General features: G+C 36.6%; 1 protein-coding gene across 1 annotated transcript in view; it reads left to right on the top strand.

Annotated features, from left to right (window-relative positions):
* The window catches only part of SLC9A9 (solute carrier family 9 member A9), a 219,552-nt gene that overhangs the window by 151,292 nt on the left and 44,938 nt on the right, over nucleotides 1-23,322 (top strand). The window contains exons 13-14 of the mRNA XM_052804257.1: nucleotides 4,413-4,461; nucleotides 10,002-10,081. Of these exons, the coding sequence (XP_052660217.1) occupies nucleotides 4,413-4,461; nucleotides 10,002-10,081 (129 nt within the window). The remainder of the gene's footprint in view (nucleotides 1-4,412; nucleotides 4,462-10,001; nucleotides 10,082-23,322) is intronic.

The following is a 23,322-nucleotide window of genomic DNA, read 5'->3' as shown; positions in this document are numbered from 1 at the left end:
TTTGCAAGACACTTGAATTGATCAGTCATTAAATAAAAAGAGGATGGAATCAACTATGTGCTCTCAGGACATGTTTTCAAATACAGTCCCGGCTGCTTCACCCGGAGCACAGCTAACCAGTGTAAGTATATGGTAGGTGCAAACTAGACTAGGTGGGACTGCAAGCGAGATTAAACTTGCATGAACCAGGCTCTGTTCTGCAAATACAGAAAGCCTATACAGGCCCAGAAGTAGAATTTCAGTAATCAGAATTCAGATTTCATAGAAATATCTCTATTTACAGATTTCTTGGCACTTAAATTGCAGAAGGGCTGAGAATCGCGCTTTTAAGTATGTACACCAAAAGTTCTGCTCTGCATGCCTAGATCCTTATGAAGACATGAGTTTATATGTTTTTCTGTGGCTTCACTGTAGAAAGCAAAGATTTTATCCTACAGTGTTGACTTTGTGGTGATTTGAAGTGAGGGAATTAAAAGTTTTCAATACCTGAATAGTGATTTACTACTTGGTATTCCTATGGATTGGTTTTGTATTTCTGGTTCCCCTGACAATTTGGGAGTTATCTTTCCATCCATTTTCATTTCAAACCACATCAGAAAAGATGTTATCGACTGCTTTGTATTCAGTGACAAATTCCTCCTCTTATTACCAAATGCATTCTGACTGTTGCTAAAAAAATGATGCAGTTGATAGCACATGGGGATTTAAATACCATCAACTGTAAAGGGTACTTCTGCAGACTAATGCACAGTCCCTAGAAATGCCTGGGCCTAATTGTTAGAGGTGAGCTGAAGTCACAAGCTTCACTTCCAGATTTTGAATATAGCAACTTTGAACAATCTCTGAATCCAGGTTTTGATATAGCCATTATTTAAAAACAAACACACACAGGGCTCCAAAAAAAGACCCGAATTAAAAAGAACAACACAGAGCAGCTTTCAGGATTTTTAACTCCTTCATATCTAGCATATTTGAATCTAAAACATTTCTAAAGCCTATCTAAATACATAGAGTAAACAAACTCCACCGCAATATAGATCTGATTAAAAAGTCATTGCATTTGTTTTTATGGAAGAGAAGTCATCTTAAGTGTTTTATGTATAGAATAAAAAAATGCAAAAATAGAAAGGCAGAAATAAAAGCATACAGTATTTAGAAGAGCCAAGTAGAAATGAACAAGTAATAGAGAGCAACCAGGAAAGTGGGACAGAGAAAGACAGAAAAGGGAAACTGCAAGAAGTAAAACAACATAATAGGAGAAAAGAGACAAAGTTGACAGCAAGATGGGAGAAAAAATACTAAGAAAATATTTTTCTGACCATGCATTAAGTCTTGTCACAGAAATGGAAAACTGAGAAGGTTAAAAGGGGAAAGATGTTTATACAAATATTAACAGAGTGTTTCTTAGAGGCCTTCATAGTAATCTATGCAAATTTTAAGTTTGCAGATTCTAGAAGCAATAGCATTAGATCTAGCAGGTCTTTTGAGGAAGTCAAGGATGTAAACTTGAAGTGCATATCTCTGCTTAATTTCAGTTGTCTTGACTGTCTCATATAATTTGTTATGCTTTGTTTTTTCAACATTTGCAACTTAAAAATAGCATTCTAGTTCATGTCAAGTGTATCAGAGTTAATAGCAGACCATGATTTTCAATGCTAGGTGCCTGATGTTAGGCTCCCAAGCCTATGTTTGGATATGAAATAATTAGCTTCAATTTCAGAAATGACTGAACAGAGTCTGCTTAGTGCATACTTAACAAAATTGCTAATGTTCAAATTATTACAAAAATGTATCGCTATTTTAGTGCATTAAAAAACTCTCCCATAGAACACAAAGAATGATCTGGTCCTTTTCCCAAGGGACTTTAAATCAATAGGTAAGATTGTGCTATCCGCACTAATTTCCAGTAGCAAGATACTATTCCATGAGAAAAACAGCAATGGCATCTGACCCAGTGTTTTAAACAAGAACAGAGACTAGACCAAAGGAAAGAATCATCTGTGGATCTGTGGCATTCATGTGGCATAGAAACCTTCTTTTCTTTTTCAAAGTATGATTTCATTAGATATTTATTGCTGGTTTTTTCTGGCTTTAAATATAATACTCCTGTTAAGATTTCATGTGAGTATCTTCATATGTGCCATGTAATAATCTATTGTCTGCAGAATAAACAAGGCAAACCAACTAGCTATCTCTGTGACCATAAGGATTAGAAATTATACATGCAGAGAAGCTTAAGCACACCACAAATTCTGCAAAACTCTAAATCCAGATTTTTTTCTATGCCAATGGATTCCCGTTGTCAGTGTGATTAGTTAGTAGTTATATCACTGTTGCTGAAATGATATCACAGCCAGAAACTCCAACTCCTATTGGCCCCATTGCCTACCCTTTTTCACATTTGCTATTACAGTCCTTTTACTCCCGGGTGAAGTATTTTCTGTTGTCTTAGCTCATTCTATAATAAACACATCACAACTCCAACACACGCAATCAGTCAGAACTGGCAGTTTCTCAACTCCAGTAAGTTCAGAACTGCATGAAGGCTAAATTACTTCTGTCCCAGGAGACTGATTCTTTGAGGTCAAGTCAAGCTCATTAAGGAGAACCGAGTGTGGGGAAGTTTGTGCTGTAGCCTCGCCTTTCAGCTGCACCTATCATGCGTAAATGCTTTGAATTTTTTTATTTCCAGAACTGTGCAGACCCTTAACTATTGTACTGCTGATGCTTTTCTGTGTTGGCCAAGTAGTGGTGTTGGTGAACTCGTCTAGCGAATAAGCGTAGTCTAATAAACAGGGCATGTAATTGCATTTAGGAGACTGGGATTGTCTTTCTGATTCTGACCTGTTTTATGAGTTTGGGACCATCACACCTGCATTTGTGCCCTTGTTTCAGCCTTCACATCCTGTATACTCTGCAGGGCTGTCTCACACTGTGTAGTTTTACAATGCTGAGCACAGGTAAGGCCCTAGACACAACTGTTCTGTATATGACAATAACAAATCCAATATCAGAAAGATGGTTAAACCTCTGTGGAATGTTTCTTTTTCTTTTCCCATGTAAATGTTTCCATTTTAATGAAATGGAAAATACCTAACTTGCTTTACTCCAAAGTAATGAATAGGTTAGTACCATCAGAATCTTTTTCTAGCAATTTAAAGAACAACAGGAAAAAAAAAAAAGAAAAAGAAACAGCTATTCATTCTGTCTCCTTGTCGAGTCAGCACCAGGATTGTTATTTTTAATAAAAAGATACAAATATTTATGCCTGAAGGACTCATATTTGTTGAAGCTCAAGAGCTATGATAGGAAAAAAAAAGTCTTTTTTTCTCTTCCATTCAGTATTTACATATAAAAAGCATCTACTCTGCATATAGTTCCTGTCATTGTCTCTGACTGAATAAAAGTATATGCATAATACTTACAGGAAAGAATGCTTAATTATTATTAAGCATTAAATATTATTTTTAAAACTATTCTGATGTGTTATTACCAAAAGCAAAAATATACTCAAGAAGGAAGACTGTCAGAAAAACAGTAAAGTGGCCTTAAATGAATATCTAGTGAAAGAGTACATTTTCTTTGCATCAATAAATTCTGTATTAGCTCGGTGGACCTGATGCTATATGGGAGCTTGTAAGGCATTCAGAGGCTGTTGGTCACCCTAGCTGTGGGCTTCAGATTCTGGTGATAAGAAGGTTCATTTTTCATCATCCCTCACTACTCCTCTTCCTTTCTTGGTGTGAACATCAGCACAAACCTCTGTCATTCAACTCATAACATTTCTGTTGCATTTCTCCTCAGAACTGAGCATCAGCTCTATTCAGAATGTCAATTCTTCCACCACACCACTTTTAACAGCCAATCTTATTTTTTTCCTGTCCATATTAGTAAAACACCACCCAGGTTCTCATCATCTCGCACATCACCCACTGCAGTTTCCTCTCCCCTCCAGTTTGCTTCCCCGTACCTTGTACACCAAGTAAAGCCCTTTCCAAATGCCACAAGCTACCCATAATGCAGCACAGTCAAGAAATGCCAGAGCCCTGCAGTCCTATCCTCCACATACCTCTCTAACTCCAGTTCCTCCTTAACACCTCTCTTCTGCCAGTAATTAAGAATTTCATAGCAAAGGTTAATGACTTGATTGTCTCTCCCCAGATATGGATCAGAGCCAGGGTAAAGATCTAATCTCAGGTGTTATGAGTGGCAGTTCAAAAAAAATCTCAAGTTTCCTAAAAACTTAAGAACTTCCTTGATTAAAAAAATGATCTTAATGTTTTGTCAGCTCATCTCTGCATTTCTCACCTAGTAGGAAATGAGTGGCACAAGAGAAACATTTCTACCCTCAAAGCCCTCTAATATACATCAGATCATTACCATATGTCTTTGATTTTGTTTTTTTTTAACAGAGTTGGCATAGATCCAGATGAAGATCTGAAAACAGAAGCTGCAAGCCAGGTATGTCAGGATTGTAGACATACGTGCTGAATTAAAAATTGTGCAATTGTTGGCAGATCATGTTTGTCAAAAATAGTGCTATAGCTGAAAATGTTTAAAACAGGTGGGTTGAAAATAAAAAGGAGCTGCAAAGTACCTTTACTGTACAAGGTACAAAGAGAGGAGATTTTTTTTTCAATGTGCATGCACTCATGAAAATTTTGTAACTAAAAATGTTAGAGTTTTGAAGTAAATTATAAATAAATGCAAAGATATCTTGAGAGGTCTAATAAACAAAATAATAGAAGTATTGCCTTGATATATCCAAATATTTATCACCTTCCAAACACTGCATTTATGGAAATGAGACATCTCAGAACAATGTTTAATCCCCTGGAATGAAAAGGGGGAATGTGTAGTGTTCGGTTCTAGTAGGTCAGGTTTCTGAAAATACTTTTCACTTATTTTTCACATGGAAACTTACGTACATTATTAACTTGAAAACTTTAAACTAAAGCAGGCTATTTAACAAGCTGCAGCTGTTCATCTGTCACCTTCCCTATTTTGTCATACATGTATGGCATTGTTTCAAATGCCGCACTGCCTGGAACAACAGTAGAAATCTATAGAGAGTCAATACGCAGACGTAACCTGTTTCAGCATGGTAAGTGGAACAGCAGTACAACTAGGGAGAAGCAATGCTACAAGTTGATAAGTTGCCAAAGCAAAAAAGTGCCTAACACTGTGCTCCTGTTTCTAGGTAATACCATCCCATGCAGTCTTTCGGACTGCACAACTGGAACTGAAATTAAAATAACCCAACAGTGATATAAAATGTAGAAAATAAGTTAGGGCAAGACATAAATAAGATACTGTATTCACTTGAAAATACGTTAAAGTTACATCAAAATTCTGCCTAAATGATATCTTACATACTGAGTATTCTTAACATTTACACATTTGCATGTATTTGAAGGCATTTAGGGTCTCAACTTTCATTGAATTTGAATTGAATTCAGGTGCCTAAGTATCCTAATGTTTCTTTGGAAAAAAGGAAGAAGAATATTATTCATATCTGACCATATCCTTAATTTTACAACTCAGTCGCTATTAAAAGGTCTAGCATAACACTCCATTGCACCACGCCAAGATACTGATTTATTCTGAAGGGACTAATTGCTAATATCACTCTCTTAAGCATCTTGGTAGGAATTCCTGCAATGCCTCTACCCAAAGTCTGACCAAGGCCAGGACGCAGAACCTTAATCGATTCTTTTTTGGATTTTAAAGATATATCATTTCAGAAATCTTCTACTTTGCAGAATTCATTAATTATCAAAGATCAGCGAATGCTGAATGCTGTATAAAATTGACTGAATGCACATTTTGTGAGAACCTGATTTCTTCAAAAGTCTATAGGCATCTAATTTTCTCCTTTTATTAAAAATGAAAATAATCATGTTTATGAATAACAATAACACATCCAATGGGCCAGCTGTGCCCTGTGAATTAACACCTCTGTTGACAAAACTCAGCAGTACAACACAGCAGGTGTAAATAAATATAACACCTTTCATGCCCTATCATGTCCAAGTAAAAATTTACTACTATAAGGAATGCTATCTTGGAAGATAGTTTTGCTGCTCTGATTATTCTTTTTCCCCCCTATGGTATTCTATTTTCATTTGTCTGACTTTTTTGTATTTGACATCTCAATCTTCTACTAATTCAGACCTTTGCTGCATTCTCTATAGCCATCTTTGTTTTAACTCAGGACCCATCACAGTTATTCAATTTACATCAGGTTATTTCTTTTCATTTTCTCTTTCATCTCATCCCTCTCTCATTCCTCTTTGTTGTCTTTTTTCTTTCCCTTTATTTCTAATATGATGTTTTTACTTAGTTTACCTACTTCTCGTTTTCTTCCTATGTTAGTGTGTCTTCACAGTGAAAGCAGTTGTTTTTCTTACATATATCCCTGGACAAATAACATAAAGTGCCAATATCTCCTGCTGCCAGTTAAAGCTCTCACCCAGATGAACTTTAAACCACATGCCAGCCTTCATTGCTGTTAACTGGAACTTCAAGGGGATTGTACCAGAAATAAGAACTGAATAACATCTCAAAAATAAGATGTTTAAATGGCAGCAAAATTAGTGGAAAATAAGCCTCTAGGCTCCTCCCTTCTCAGCCAGAGTACTCAGCCAGAATGGGGAAGCCACAAGGTCTGCTGCAGAGATTTGAATCTATCTCCTCTGTGACCACTCTAACTACCAGGACACAGCGTATCTGTATGTGGGAACCTCTGAATCCATATCTGTAAACAGACCTGGATTTTTGAGAGGCAGAAAAAGCCTTAAACACCTGCCACCTCATGAGTACTATCAGAGGCAATAGCAGCTATATGGCTGCATAACCCTTTCCCTTTCCTACCTCTTCATGTCGATCTCCCTTCTTCCCTTCCACAAATTTTATTTTCTCTTCTCTGAAAGAATTAGATTTATTTAGTCAAGACTTCCATGTACACCATTGTTTCTGGACTCCTGATTATGCTATCTTCCGGACTGCCTCAACCGGTAATTTTGGCTGTCAGCTAGCAGCAAATTCCAAGTCAAGTTGTAAGACCTGGAACCCAGGGCTTCTTCCCCAGCAAAGGTGTAGAGCCTTTTAAGGTATAATTAGCATCTGGACTTCACCATACTGTGACCTCATCCATCAAAAGCATCTCTCAGTTTCTTTGTGTCAGTTCTGCCTTGCCTTAAATATATTTATCATTACATCATTATCACAACATAAGCATAAACAGAAGAAATAACAGCCTCATATTCATATCCGTTTATTTATTGATGAACTGTTATAACTCAGTTCTGAAAGAATTGAATTACATAATACACACTATAGATAATATATATTATTGTATAGAAAATAATATATAAAAATAAACAAAAGCAGTTTACTGCATATCACATATTTTCAGAGTATAAACACCAAAAGCTAACTCTGGTAAGTAGAATGCAGGATACTTAAACACTAAGCAGAGTTACAAAGTTGATCTAGTAAAAAAAGGCAAAAGCTTTTATGGCAGTGGGCTTTTTAGCTAATTTTCCATAAACAAAGATATCTAATAGCATATTTTATTCAGATGGTTTACGTATCTCAGACATTCTGCTATGTTAATCTCTATTGAGACAGTGTAAGAATATATTTTCTACAAGCATTTTGGAAAAATGTTGTAGATATAGTATTGCTCTCCAGAGAAAACTAAATAGCCTGCAAAACACCTATCAATATAATCTCTGTCAAAGTAATGTTCATAGTTTATTTAACCATCCCTTTATCTTTATGAGTATAATAAGGAAATTATTTATACTTTCCCCATCAGTTTCATCTACCAGCTGGTTGGTGAATTTATTGCAAGTGACTAATGAGAATAATCTCCATATGGGTAATTCCCAAGTAAGAGATGAGAAACACTGGCATTCTCACTTCCCCGAGAGAAAATTGTTGTCCAGAAGAGGTGGTAGACTGTCTCCCCTACTTCTACCTCTCTGAACTGTAGGGAAAGTGAAAAGTTACTTTTTAAGATCATAGGATCCAAGGATGTGCAATAGCCCAAAAGCATTCACACCGACATGTCCTGCCATCCTCTGACTACTATTTATGCAGGAGCTGCACTACAGATAACTACACAGGTTCCTGTTAACGCAAAAGCTGGTAACACAACACAGATTCTATATACAAAAGGAAGAAGGTGCAACACATGTCAAACTCGCAGAGCTCAAACAAGCCAGAGGTTACAGGCCACCACAGCAGGGACAAAGCAAAGCAGCAATAAACATTAGTGCAAGAAATAAAAGCAGGCCCAGGTCAGGACCGGCAAATTCTTGGAGAATTATACTCTGGTGTAGGCTTTTTTGACCACTGCTTTCATACGGGAACAATTCATCTTCCCATATGAGGAATCTTGTTCCTGCAAGAGGAAGCTAGATATACAATGAGTTTGGAAAGAGGAGTTAATCAACAACACTATGGCTTCTGGAAACACTGGTAGTCAAACCAAGGACACATAGGCCATTTACAGAGCTTTCTATGCTTTTAACTAGCCTTCCTCTGCATTGCACTCATTGACTGCTTGCTGCAGCCCACTCCATATGTCTATTTCCATGCCTGTCCTCCTCTTTCTCACCTCTATTCCTGTCTCCTTTAGTCCTTCACCCTCTTTCTTTCAGTGTTCTTGTTGTTCTGAGCTAACATAGACCTTACCTACCATCACGCTTCCTGCTTATATGTTTCAACCCTTTTCCCAATCTGTATCTATCTTGACAAAATGCACTATTAGATATTAAAGGCTTAGAAGAATGCTCTGCTGATCGGTTAGGGATTAGCACTGTCTTCTTCCCTCCTCCAGCCTCCCCAGTTGCTAGGGGGACTTACTAAAATACTCAAGTCAGTAACAAGGAAACAGATTACAAGAACAATATTTGGCCTGTTTGGTGCATTTGTAAATTCACTGTGACTACCTTTGACATTAGCAAAATTGTAAACAGCTACAATATGATTTCTGTCTCCATATAACCTTATTCAAAACTCAGTGAAATCAATGTAAAAGTTCCCATGTACAGGCTGGCTTGGAACTAGACCTTGCAGTTTTGAGGATGAGACCATTGACATTATTATCATCAGCCCATTTTCATGTATGTTTATGTATAATAGGAAATTACATTCTTAATTATTATTGGATTAAAATATAAAAATTATTAGATAAATTGGTTTAAAATTGCATAGAGAAAAATATTCCCACTAAAAAATAATCTAACTTGCAGCAAAACACAAACAAGACAATAATGAAGTATCCTTAGAGAACTGGCAATCCCATTCCTAATTTTATCCTACTACTAATTCTTCAGCTAGTACTGGTGTGATGCCTGGAGTACAACTAGCTGTCTTTGTACAGATGACTGTTTCTAGCATATTATTCCAAATTATGACCCTGAGTAAAAGGACAGTCCGTCTATCTACCTGTGCAGCATGCCCCAGAATTAGCTTGCAGAATGGAACGCAGCATTCTGAGTCTTGTTGACTCAAGTTGTGTTCCTCTCCCCTTGGAAAGAAGCACAGAAAGGAAAGTAGTGTCATAATTATTAGAAAATCACGATCCCTTAGGGAATGACATTTTGTTAGACATACACAAATAGCATCTGATCTTGCAGGAGTAAACTGAAGTAATCCCACAATGGCAATTAAATCGAAATATCATTTTATTGATTGCAGAATATAGTGCTTCTCAGCTTCTTAGTAAAATTGGAATCATTAATAAAAGTAAATGCTGCACTCTTCCTATGAATATATAGCAATGAGAAGCGTGCTATATGAGCGAATTTGCTCCTGAACCAATTCACAGAGATGACACGTGTGCCAAAGAAGCTTTTTAAGTTAAAAAACAAACAAAAAAACCCCGCACAGTTAATTGTAATTTGGTTTGACATGTATTTTTAATATTGGAACTCCATGTTTTATTTATGTTATAAAAATGTTTTCCACTTTATTCGTTTATTTTGCAGAGTGCATCTAACTTGGATAAAAATACAACCAAAGCTGAGAGTGCATGGCTCTTCAGAATATGGTATGGCTTTGACCATAAGTATCCTTTTCTGTTATAAGCTATAGATGATAGTTGCATTACAACTGGCACCTTCAAAATATTTAAGAATCCAAAAATGATTATGCTTTTAAAAACAAAACATGTTAAAAAAAACCTACGCTTTTGTCTTTAGTAAGGAGAAAAAAAATTTGTAAGTTCAAAGAAACAGAAAGTCTAGAGAAGCTGGGCAGTGCAGTGGTAGTACATTCCTGATTGAGGCTATGGGGAGTGAGAACCACCTAAGAAGCTCTGCCCTACAGTAGTATAGAGACAATAGGTTTAAATAAATTAACCTTTTTAAATTCCAGGATAAAATTAATCCAATTATTAATCAGGGTGTAAAATCCATGTTTGGGAAACCTGGAGGTTGGAAGACTGAAGCAGCCCAATGACTGCTGCCTGCCCACATATTCCAAAAGCAGTAGCTACCCAACAGAAAGTAAAAACAAGACAACACTGGTTTACCCACACCTTTTACAAACAGAGAAACATGCACCCATTGCGAAAATGTAGCTCCCAGGAATTCTCTGGAGCTCATACTTCCTATTCCCTGGATTCCTGAGCCTTTGTGCTTCTATTCACATTCCTACTGAGGCGTGTATGGTAGAGATCTTGAATATGGGTGCCTGATGCTTTATTCTAGAAAGTCTGATTTCCATGTCTTTTGCATTTCAAGAAAATATTTTAAGTGATTTTTTTAAAGTATTCTTAAAAAGAACATCCTCCCAAAGCCAAGGTAGAACATACACTCTCTAACACTCACGCTGTCACTAATGCCTGTGCAAAGATGGTAAAAGCTACCGTTCTAATTTATTGTCATTTTAAACTGACTTTGCAAAGGCTTTGCGTAGCTATCAATGAGATCCCACAGTAACAATCATGCCCTAAGCCTTTAACAGAGATATACGATGAATATAAGAGAAGCCCATCTGCTAATTTCCATGCATGCTGGCTCAGGAGCTGAACGGGCAAAGCTCTGCCAGTAGTCTCCATTGTTCAATAGCACATCTATTGCTCCATTACCCTGCAGTGCTGAGTAGAGATTAACATTAAGGCTACATGTATGTTTTTCTGATACCAGCTGCAGCAAACTAGGATGCAATATTTCAGCTGATAAAATGTAACTCTTTGGGTATACAGCTTCCTTAGAGAGTTCAAGTGAAGTTATCCTTCAAAGAGACTTTTGATGGAAAAAACTTCTTTTTGGTTAAAAATGAATGTATTGCCCTAATTCATCTACCAGAGCAGTTTTAAGGGCCAAAAAGCACTTAACATCAAAATGTTTCCCTAGGATAATTCTTCAAGAAAACTTAGAAATAGTAGGTGAATGCTGTACGAAGGGGAAAAATAATGTTTAAATGTTAATGCTAAGTACCAGCATAACTAGCTTTAACTACCATCCAGTCCCACTTCTTTTTCAGAAGGAATAGCCTATGGTTGTGATATATCTTAGAAACTGTAAGTCAGAAGGAACAGATGCGGGGGGGGGGGGGGGGGGGGGGGAATTTGCTCTGAAGAAGAAGAAAAAAAAAAGAGAGAAAGCAAAAAAATGTGGAAGGCAAGAACAGGACAGAGGCATGAGTTAAAAGAAGACATGAAAGAGACAACAAGGGTAGAGCTAGAAAACAGGGACGGAAGCTGGTATGAGAGAGTCAGACAACAGTACATGCAAAATGAAAGGACCGTAGAAGGCACCAGAAGCACCACTTCTCAGACATTATCTGTATGGTGGAGATCTTGAATATGGGTGCCTGATGCTTTATTCTAGAAAGTCTGGTTTCCATTTCTTTTGCATTTCAAGAAAACATTTTAAGTGAGTTTTAAAAATATTCTCAAAAAGAACAAATTTATTCATAAGTCAATCTCTCTTCCAGTCAAGTCATGATTTTTCTTTAGAATTCATATTTTCAGATATTATAGCCCTATATCCTAAAATATATTTTTATTTACAAATAATACTTCTACATTTTACTAATCCTGAAAATGTATACCCCTATACCTGGACAGAATGATGGTTCGACCCACTAATGCTGTGACTCGCAGCTCCAAGCATTTCTTTGGTATGACTATTTCTGAAAGACATTGTTTTCAGGGAGAGAGAAATTATCCACCCAAACTTTCTTTTGCTTTTCCCTGCCTAACATTACAAAACTTTGCCGCTAAATTTAGAAGAAATTGTCACATAGCACAGTATTTGTGCCCAATACAAGATTGCATAGAGGATTATGATAAAGTTTTCAAAGAAAGGATACAGCAAAATAATAATCTATCAGGTTATATACTTCGAAAGCATATAAGACTTTGACATTTCTAGTTTGACATTTGCTCTTAGGCATTAACACAAATCTACCCGCTCTTCTGGCAATAACATCTCTTATGCCTACTTATTTCACAAGGGAGAAGCAAGAGTGAGGAAGTATCACTGAGGAAATCAAAAAGTTGTGCTGTTCCTTGCTGTCCTTATGAATGATTTTCACTTAGTTCAGTGGTCTTAGGCAATGGTAACGTGCCACGCTAGGGTAGAACTATACAAAGAAAACCCCAAACCCTGAAATTCTGTTTGAGAATCGAATTTTATTTTATTCTGAAAGAAACAGTAGGAGCCTGATGGATTCAATAAGGGTTGTTTTCTTTAAGCAATTATCTTTGAATCAGGTCTTGACACCTAAGAAAAACATACCGTTCTCTAAATTCTAGGCTAAGAAATGTTAATATTGGAATAATAAAAATTATAGATCAGATCATATAAGTACTTAGAGGTATCCTCTTGGATTTGCATCTCAATAATTTAAACAAGCAAAATGCAAAATAAAATACTTGGTATCCAACAGTGGGTAAATTCCAGTGAATTTATTTCAATTTCTTTGTTTTTACAGCTTACAATGCATTACTGTTTGAAGCTGTAATATCCTACTTAAGGCTAGTGGAAAAGTGAGGGAATAAACAAAGGTATTTCAAGAATTTATCAGGGGAAAAAAACAAGATCTATAATCCAGCACTAATATACATGGCTTCATAATTGTAATAATATATGGCTTTATATTGTTGTTTGTGTTTTTTTCAAGGCAGATGTAGCCAAGTTTAGCTAACAAATTAATAAGTAGGTGGAAATTTCATCCTGCAAGGGCAAGAACCTGTGCATATAAGGGCAGAGCTCAAACAAATGGTGAGCAAAGTTGTCCCTTTCCACCACATCCCACAACAAAATTATAGCTTTGCTCCCAGCTGGTAGCAATTTGCTTTTAACTCTTCGCAGTTCCCAAAGGCTTCACTTGCTTAATCCAGCAAATATCTCTGGGTTTTGCCTGCCTAGTCCCAAGACATTGTGTTCCTGACTAGAGCTAGAATTCCTCCTCTATATAGGTCTGTATTCCAAGTTACAATCTACCACTAAAAACAAAGGTAAAATTAATACAATAGAAGTATCTTGCAAACAATCTTCACCTGTTTAACACGTTCCTGGTTTAACATGATCTTACACAAGGCTTTTTGTCCACTAAGGCTTCTTTCTCTCTCTTCACATAATTCTCACTTCCTCATGTGGGGGCATTTTTGCTCTCACTGGCTGTTCTGTAGCATTAGTCAGGAAGATGACTACACTGTTATCCTGGCTTCTCATACTGTATACTGAGAGGAGAAGGAAGGATTTAGGATTGCTGCACTAAAACACAAAAGTGCAAAAATACCTGAAACCAAAGATGAAAAAAAGAGAGCATAATGCATGGGCTAAAATGTTTCCATCCATAAATACTCACCATCTTCAAAAGGAGAAGCCTACATTATGTTGCAGGATATGTACTTTAATGGTACACGCTGAAAATAGCATTAAGAAAAAAAATAGTTACTGCGTAACAGGAAAACGTATGCAATATTACAATAGAAGAAAGCAAGAAGGGAAGGAAGAGGGACAAAGTCTTCAAATGCAAGGTAAGTTTCTTTGAATACTTAAGTGTTAAATTGCAAGACACAGGCCTTGGGCCCGCCTGCAGCCAAGTCTAATTTTCCAGCAATGGAGTAAGGATAAGACTGCACATGATGTGGTCCTCCAAGACTAAACAACATGACCAGAGCACCAATGCTGCCTATTTCTGGCACACAAAAGGGTGAGAGGGAGCAAGAGAGATATGATGATTGTTGTTAGCTGGCTAGTATGGGTATTATAAGTATTGCAATGACAGGTCTGCTGCATCCTTGATACTGCTCCAAGCTACCAAATAGCAATGTAGCTGTCTTAACTTGCACAGAGCTTTTCTTTTCGAGCAGCTCACATGCACACTGCCACAAATAGAGTCGTAGGAGGAGAGTTTTTTACTTCTTTACAGATTTCTTATCATTCTGATGAACTAACATTCAGTTACACTGAATAGAAGCAGGAGTCTTGGACAGAGTGAACCACTTCTCCATAAAGCAACTTATAAAAGTGTTTCTACTTGAACTGCAGTTATCCATCATTCAGATGCATTCCTTTCAGTTTAGAAAAATAAAAAGGCTGTGTCCTTTGCACTTACCTGAAATCAATCAGCCAAAAGGAATTGCATTATTTGTAGACTTCAAAAGTTTATCCTCCTTAAGTTATCAGGGCACCTATCATTTTCTTTCTCCTGTGCTTTGTACACGGATAAAACAGACATAATGGCTGCCTATGAAGTAAGATAAGTACTATTCTGTGCCTGTGAGAAAATAGAAAAGCTACTAAAAGCAAAAGCACATTCCAGGATGAACTGACGATCAAAGAAAGATTCAGCATTTTGTGGTCTTCAGCTGAATTTTCCTTATGGCATGACTTGCCACTCTCGTATCAGAGACAGACATCTTTGGAAGGAAAAGACAAGAGGCTGTAAGCATGCACGTGCACACTGTTTTCTTCTACCTGCTAGAGAATTAAAAGTTTCTTAATTACTAATATTCTGATTTGGTATTCTTTATCAGTTCAGTGACAACAGCAAAATAGCACAGTGTCCTAGTTTGGGACCAGAACTTCATTTTGCTAGACAGTTTTCAAACGGAAAAAAGTCAATCTTACCTCAGAGAGACTTCAGTCTAATTATGAATCAAAGAAGCATTGGATAATGCAATGTATGCAAATTCAGGTACCACACAAACAGTAATGGAGAACTGGCTAGCAGGAAAGGTAGACATCATAGCACAGATATGCCAATAGAGCACAAAAATCAGTTTTGCAGCTGTTACAAGCAGATCGTAATAAAAACTGAAAGCAGAAATCTTAGTAAATGAATTATAGTGGATACCATAACACGAACAAGACACAAGAGCAGCTGACTATATCATAAGACGTTCTCAAACACTACAAACTTGAGCAGTACAGGGTCCACAGAAGGCATTTTATAATTAGCAACAATTGCCTGAACTTGATTCAAAAGTCATTCCAACAACACATTTTCAAGGACACGATCTAGAAAAACTCATTGTTCTTTTTACATCACAGATAATCAGTATATCTGATTTGGTGCTATTTCCTGACCCTTTCCAAGGACGCAAGAGTGTTGAAACTCTGCAAATTAACCTAATAAATAAACATAGCTAACGATTAACCAGAATAATAAGTGACCTCAGTTCGTCCTCCACTCACAGAAAGAATCCTGGATAAATAATTCTTAAACAATTCCACGCTGAATATGCAAGTAAAATCATTCTCATTTGTAAAGTTTCTCTCATGTCAATTCTTTTAAAATCTTATTCATGTCTGGGTATTTTTACAAGAAAAGATAACTAAACATGATTTAAATCACAGGTATGAATACAAAGTTAAATGCAAGCGTTAAATGAAAAATCTCTAGTTCTTTTCCAATATTTCACATATGATCCTTTTCACCCTTCCTTTACATAGAGACATATGTAAAGATTATTTATGATAGTGTCTTGATATTTTTATTGCAAACTATAAGTCTTTGAACCCATCGTTTCCCCACCATGATCCTGAAGGAAGAAGGGAAATGCAGCAATTTTGCTTCCACAAAATATAATAATCAAAAAGAGATGAAGTCTGAAATCTTTACTATTTAAATTTTTCATCCAGACACTAATATTCAGTACATTGCAGAAAGGTCTATTTATGTGTTTAAAACAAAACAAAAAAAAGGCAAAAAAAAATAAAAAAGAAGTTAGGAAGGAAAGGAACTGACAAAGGAAAACACTAAAAATCGGATTCTTTTTCATAATCTAATTTTATCTCTTCTGGCTACGTAAAATAATACAGAAACTAAGTCATTGTGGAAGAGGACTTTTTTTTGCCAAAGGTTTTACTTCAGTGGTAGCAAAGCCATTATATCAAATTTCTTGATTTCTTTAAAGCCTTCATAGTAGTATGCAGTGCTTTTGCCTTTAAAGGAAGATATAAAGAGACACATGGGGGAAACCATGGGATTTTAAAAAAAAAAAAAAAAGCAGTGTTCAAAATAATGGTTAAACAGTGCAGGCATGGGACAAGTGGAGAAGGAGAGCATGTCATTATTGTTGCAATCTGAGAAAAGGGGAAGTGCTTTAATATGAAAAGAGATTCACAGTAAAGTCAAAAAAAAAAACCAAACAAACCACAGTGTTTTGGAAGCTGTTATTGAATCCTTGTTGTCATCCATCGGAGACATGCTGGGCCAGGTTCTATTTTCTGTTCTTTGCACTGAACGGTCATTGATTTTTGTAAGAGTTTTGCATGGCATCTAAGGCAGAACCTGGCCTACAGTTTATTCTAGGCAACTCAGCATAGAATCTCACCAGCTTTTCTATTTAACATCCTAGCTCATTTTATGTAGCATACCTTTTGTTTGTGCTGTTCAAGGGGTTCTCTCAATTTCTGTTAACAAGAACTACAACTGAGTATAAAGACTGTTTCACAGACCTCAGTGGCCCCAATATAAGTACGTGGGTCTTCATGCAGCTATGTCACTTTCATGTAAAAATATATTAAAATGCATTGAAATCTGCAATAGCTAGAAACTACAATTCTCATCCCACAAGGAGTTCTAAAATTGAAAAATAAAATTGTTCATAGAAGAAATATAACATTTTAATCTTTCCAATACAAAACAACTCCAAAGCTCATTTTAAAACTCAAAACATTTTTTTTTTTTTTTAAATAGTATTTCTGAAATGTTTCTGAGGCTTATCAACTGCATAAGAGTCTGGCAGCCTACCAAGTAGGTCAGAAAGTTGACAAAAATTAGAGAAGTGGAACTGGATCCTCTGGAGCCCTAAGAAAACTGGCTTTTGCAGGTCTTTCAGCAGAGGCTGTTAATGTGCCTTCCACATGGTTTGTCAGAGCCAGGGGAGTAAAGGGGAAGGGGGCAGGAAACAGGTAAAGCTTCTGTCTACAACGCTGCTGAAAGTGACTTTTTTTTTATTTCAGCAAGCCTACACTTTAGACACAAAAATAACACATCTGAAAATTTTTGACTGGGTACGACTAATTTCCTTCAGTATATTTTAGCGGCTGGCATTCATTAAAGCAGCCCCTTTCTCTGCAAAGCACCACTACGTGCTTCATCACTGCCTGTGGGTGAGTGGTCAGTCCCACTGACCCGAGGAAGCTCTGCAATACACCCAAGAGCTGAAATATCCGTGCCATTCCTCCCAGATTTACCAAGGGCCATTTCTGAAGCTATTCAGCAGACCAGTGGAATCCTACAAGTACCACCAAGAGCACATAGCACTCCATACAACCAAGGCCTCAGTCAGGCAATCCAGCTTACAGAACTGTTTTCATTTTTTCTCTTAATGATTTCAGCTGTATGAAGCCACCATATACAGCTATAGCATGTTAAAACTAGACAGTGTCAAGATTTACACTTTAGCACAAGAGAAATTCATCACCTATGCTACCAAGACAGAACTAAGTACAGAGGATTCCTCTTATAAGCTTATTTTATACAGAGGTGCTATATTAATAGCTGTTGACCAAGAGCCAAATGTTCCAGCATGAACAAAAGACACAACTAGAAAAATTGCTACATTTAAAGAAACACCTTCCAGTTCTGCAGCTTACTTCTACCTGCATAACTGTCTGTTACAGTACCTGTCAAATCAAAACACAGAACTTGAAGTTGATCTAAAGCCTAGTGAAGTAAATGGACTCAGTTTACTGATCTCAACAAATTATAGCTCAAGCCATCTTAGCATCTAATTCTGCTGATAAGTATTAATCATTATTCTGTGTGGCAATTTTTTTAGTTTGCTTTATTTTTTTCTCCCCTTCTTATTTTATTGTTACAGCATATTGTAATCTTAATGTACAAAGAAGCAGAAGTCTACTCTTGTATTAGTCCACTCAAGCAAGAAATTATAGTTTGTTGGCTGACAATACTTAACAGCACCCAGGAGACCCAAGTATGATATAAGAGTACCGGAAGCCTGTAACACAGATTTAATCAAGCATAACTTATAACCTTCTTTCAAGTCTCTTATTATTTCATTTACAGCCCTGTGTGTGCAAAAAGTTACTTTGCGTTACATCTGAAATGTTTTTAAATGTTCTTCTGCACGTACATCTTTCACTGTTGCCTCTCCAGTCACTTAGCACATATCAGAATGCTTGGACGGGCATGCAGCATATGCTGCATATGTAATACCACCTATAAATGGCACTTCTTTTACAGCAGCAATTGTCACAGCAAGGTACAGCTAATTATAACATCACCTAAGCAAGAAACTGGTAATGCTTCCTAGTAAGGGTCTGTTATTAATGTTAAATTACAGTAGTATTCCTGTAAAAGCTGTGAGACTAAAGGAATTCAGTGTGATTAAGGTTATTACCAGGAATGCCAAAGGGCACATTAATGATTTTCCATTAGAAAGTATTCTTTAATTGAACTCTTTTACAGAAAGCTAATATCTGGATGCAAAACCCTTAAAGTCACTGACATATTCCTGTGCCTTCAGTGAGTGTGGATGAGGCCCTCGATACAGATCTTATTTGGAAGCTTAGTCTGTAGATTGGCATTCTTCCCATTTTAGGTGGTTGCTCTGGAAGAAGCACTGTTGGTATCCTTAGTTTGTGTTGGCTATGATAGCTTTGAGTTGAGTTAAACTGCTTTAGCACACCCTAACATAGAACCACCAATAAGGCTGAGGCAAATGTGCAAACGCATGAGGGGAAAAAAAAAAATTGTTTGCCTCTAATTTTAAGAACTCTCTGGCAATCAGTGATTCAAAATAATGCAATTCTTGGCAGCAGAGAAACTCAAGAGCCATTTTCTATTTTCTGATATTGAAATAGGTGCCTGATTCACTAGAACATGTGCATCATCACACATTCAAATATATTGTGAATCATCCAATCTTAGTACCAGTTCTTAATTCAGCACTTCTTCTCAAGGGGATGCTAAAGGAAGGTGGAGAGGATAAATCAGAAGAATGAAAGTACTGATTCAGGGCTGACTACAAGTTTGCATGAAGTATTGCAGCAGATCATCACATCTTATGAGCTCAGTTTAACTATTGTTAGAAGATGCAAAAGTACTGAACAGGGGAAACAAAGGCTGCCTTTCATCTTACGCTATACTACAAGCTTCAGGTACAATGGAAGTCAGATTATAGTGCCCATAGGAACATAGTCTCTTAATTTAGATGCCTAAGAAATCAGCAAAGCACCTCTGAAAATCAAGGCTGTAGCCTTTTATTTTTCATAAATATAGACCTAGAACTCAGGAACCTCTTGATTTCTGTAGGTTCAAGTCATCCTAGCAGTTTTTTTCTGTAAGGCTAGCACCATTCCTTCCAGGTGAACATGTTTGTGGGCTTCTCAGTAAAGGCTATTTGACAGAACTTCTGACCTTCTCTGCACAGTGTGATCTACTTACTCATAGTAAAAACAGCATTCAAACATAGATAATCTTCTCCTACAGGCCCAGAAGGTGAAGAAATTTTGACTATTTTTAGAACTTTATCGGTATGCATCTAGTTGTCACAGAGTCCAGTCTGATGTACAGATAAAGAAAATAAGCTGCAGTTCCAATCACAGCACCGGTTCTACTATTCTGATACCAGCATCATTACCATAAAACCTGTTACTCTCCATTCTTAGTGACAGAGGGGCATAGGAAGATGTTATGACCTAGAGGGTTTGGTCTCTGACACCATGGGCAGCACAATTATTTTATGAACTTTGTTACTTGTACTTTCAGAAAAAGGAGCCATTCCTTAAGGTGAACAGTAGAGGAATAGGTGGCAGCACAGAAGATTTGTAGATGCTTCCTTTGTGGCTTGGTTGCACTTGGTCATATAGGTGCGCAGTGGAAAAGGAATGATGATAGATTGTAAAATAACAACTTTGACAAAGTATATATAGTTTACCTAAAAGATCATGAAAATACCACCAAAATTTTGTGAGTTCGATGTCCTAGAGTTGCTATTTCAAAAAGCAAGAAATACTGTCATGGAAAGTTAGGAAATGCATACTTAATTACATGAAGGAATGGAATAAGTACTTTGGTCTGATTATTTTGGTAATTTTTTTTTTAACTCATGCTATTATACCTGATGAAAACAGTATTAATTGTTAAAGATTTATTTTTAAATTATTGCAAAAGGAGATATCATTTATGCAGACAATTTTTACACGATTTTTTTTTTTTTTTTTGGTCTTCCATGTAATTATGTACTGAGAACATAGTTGTGCTATGAATGGTAAAATCTCACCCAAATTCTATGAAGTTCTTAGCCAGTGCTGATGGACTGTGAGCATTTTGCTGTCTCTTCATTAGCAATTTATAGGGGGTGTTTTATTCAATCTGCTAAAAGCAGCCTGGTGATTTTCTGAACTGATTCTTCACCACATTATGGTACTTTAAATATTTAGTTTTGGCTGCAAAAGTGGGGAAAACAGTTAAAAAATGAAGCATTTCTCAATACTTTTTGAAATATGGGATTTCTTAAAATAACTCCCTGACATTGACTATAATCTTGAAATTTTAAACAGTAAATTGTCATTTATTATACTCTTATTAGCGAAACTTCTGCTCAGTACTACCTATTCTAAAGAATAGAAAGCCCCAGCTTTAAGTAGTTCAAGAAGAGGTTCCTTTCTTGTTTCACTTTGTGTTTGGTACACCGCTAAGGACCTGTGGTCTAAACTCAGAGATGACTTGAACTGCAATTGTTACACCAGTGTAAAATCATTAACCTAAGCATAGTCCATTAGTCTTAAGTTTACACCAGCACAAGAGAAGCTGTCAATGCATACAACCTTCAAGCCTTTCATTAGACATGTCTTTGGCTTCAGTATCTTGTCAGTTACACTAGGGAAAACAAAGCATCCCTATTCACATCCACTGTTTCCCCAAACTAGTGGGAAAGAAATTCCCTCCATTTTACATTGATTTAAGTTAGATTCCTTGAGAAGAAAGCAGAGGGAAAGTGGATTTTTCCTCAGCTATTGCACTATCCTGCATAGCCTTGGTCATGAAACTGCTTATGCTTTCTCATTCTCCAGTGATCAGGTGGGAAGGGGGAGCACAGCCTTGGAGTACAGAAACCTGGTTTACACTTTAACTGTTAACAGAACATGTAAAACCAGTTTGAGGAATTTTGAACAGTAATGATAAGCCCTAATACTTTCAGTGTGATTAAGATAAGTAGTGATAGACCCTTCTTTAATGGGGAAGCACAGAAATGGTTTTTACTCATAAAAAGCCCAGTATGATTTATTCAAAAGTTGAGTCCTCATTAAAGATACAGAATACTGCATGTCACAAATGGTTAAGGCTTTGAAATTCTTTGTGGATTATTCACTGAAATTTGCATTGCTACACAGCACAAACTATTTTTGGATTCTGCATAAATAGAATATCTAATATAGAATTACATTATAATGAAATATGCAATAATGCAAGAACCCATAAAGTGCTTTTCATGTACTGCAGGCATCCAAAAGTTTCGAATGCATAAAATATGATTACACTTGCTGCACAAATGACTGCATATCAGGTTCATTCACATTTAATTAAAACACAGATGTAAAAAAAATACATATATGGTCTGCTAAGACATAGCTAAACTATTGATACTTTGTATCATGGCCAGTATCAGTGGGAACTGGAGTGAATAAAGATGCAATTGGTCTTTAGGGCTTGGTCCTTCTAGCTGAACTAGAGACTTATACTTTACGCTATGCAGAAAAGTGCTATTTGTTTGGTCCATGAAAACACAGATAAAGCAACTTTGGATCTGATTGTTCCACAGGTTGCTACACAGATTTAAAGCAGCAATATAAAGATACAGGTTTTATGCTTAATTATCTGTGATACTCAATTCAGTAATACCTTAAATCTTAAAAAAAAAGGAAAAAATAAAAATAATATGAAAAAATATGTATACATACATATGTAATCCATGTTGAATATAATAATATTTTTCAACTGTCATTTCCCCCACTTTCATTCTCACACAATGGTGCGGCCTCAGCAGCAGGATTCAATAGAGAAAGCATGGCCTCAACAGAGGCTGGTCTGTACCTTGCCTGCTAGGATATTCTTAGGAAATAGAAACAGCTGATTCAAACCCTCTTGGGCTAAGAGGAACCAAAATCCTGATCTTTCACTTCCCAGATCAGTGCTTTAACACCTAGGCTATTATGTAAAAAATGGCCAGTAACTCACCTGGCAGATGAGATTTTTTGGTTGAGTTCACTGCTGTCTCAATGAGTTAGGGATGGTACAAGGACACCTAACTTATCATGTCACTCTAGAAAATAAGGCAGAAATTAAATATATCCACAACCCTCTCTAAATTACAGTGATACTAAGATGCCTGCCTCTTCAGTGCCTCTCTCTTCCCAGACCAGGTTGCTGCTTAGCATGCATAGGGATATGATTAGGAGGAAAACCTAAGGAGATTTGTGGCTAATAATGCAGGTGACTCGTGGTTCATTCTTAACAGTATAAAATACCAGCTCTGCTCATTTTATTGGACTATGCATCATCACCAATATTTCCAAGAACCTAAAGGATAACTGAAAATTACATTTTTATTTTAGCTTTTTATATAGTAATAAATACATCTACATCTCTATATGTTTTTGCTTTAGGCTCTGTTACTACAGATTCAACAAGACAGCCATATATTTATGGTGGTGTTTTTGCTTTTTTACATAGAAGAGCTAGATCCTGGGTTTTTTAAGCATAAATACATGGATGCTTACGGGTACAACTACAAAATAAGCATTATGTCTTGGACTGCTTTCTCAGTCTTCCTCTATCTACGTATTCACCCTTCGTACAGTACAGAACAAT

The sequence above is a fragment of the Harpia harpyja genome, chromosome 12 (genome assembly GCF_026419915.1).
Source record: "Harpia harpyja isolate bHarHar1 chromosome 12, bHarHar1 primary haplotype, whole genome shotgun sequence".
In the NCBI taxonomy this organism is placed as follows: Eukaryota; Metazoa; Chordata; class Aves; order Accipitriformes; family Accipitridae; genus Harpia; species Harpia harpyja.
The sequence above is the reverse complement of the archived record's forward strand: the minus strand, read 5'-3'. Positions and strand labels throughout refer to the sequence as shown.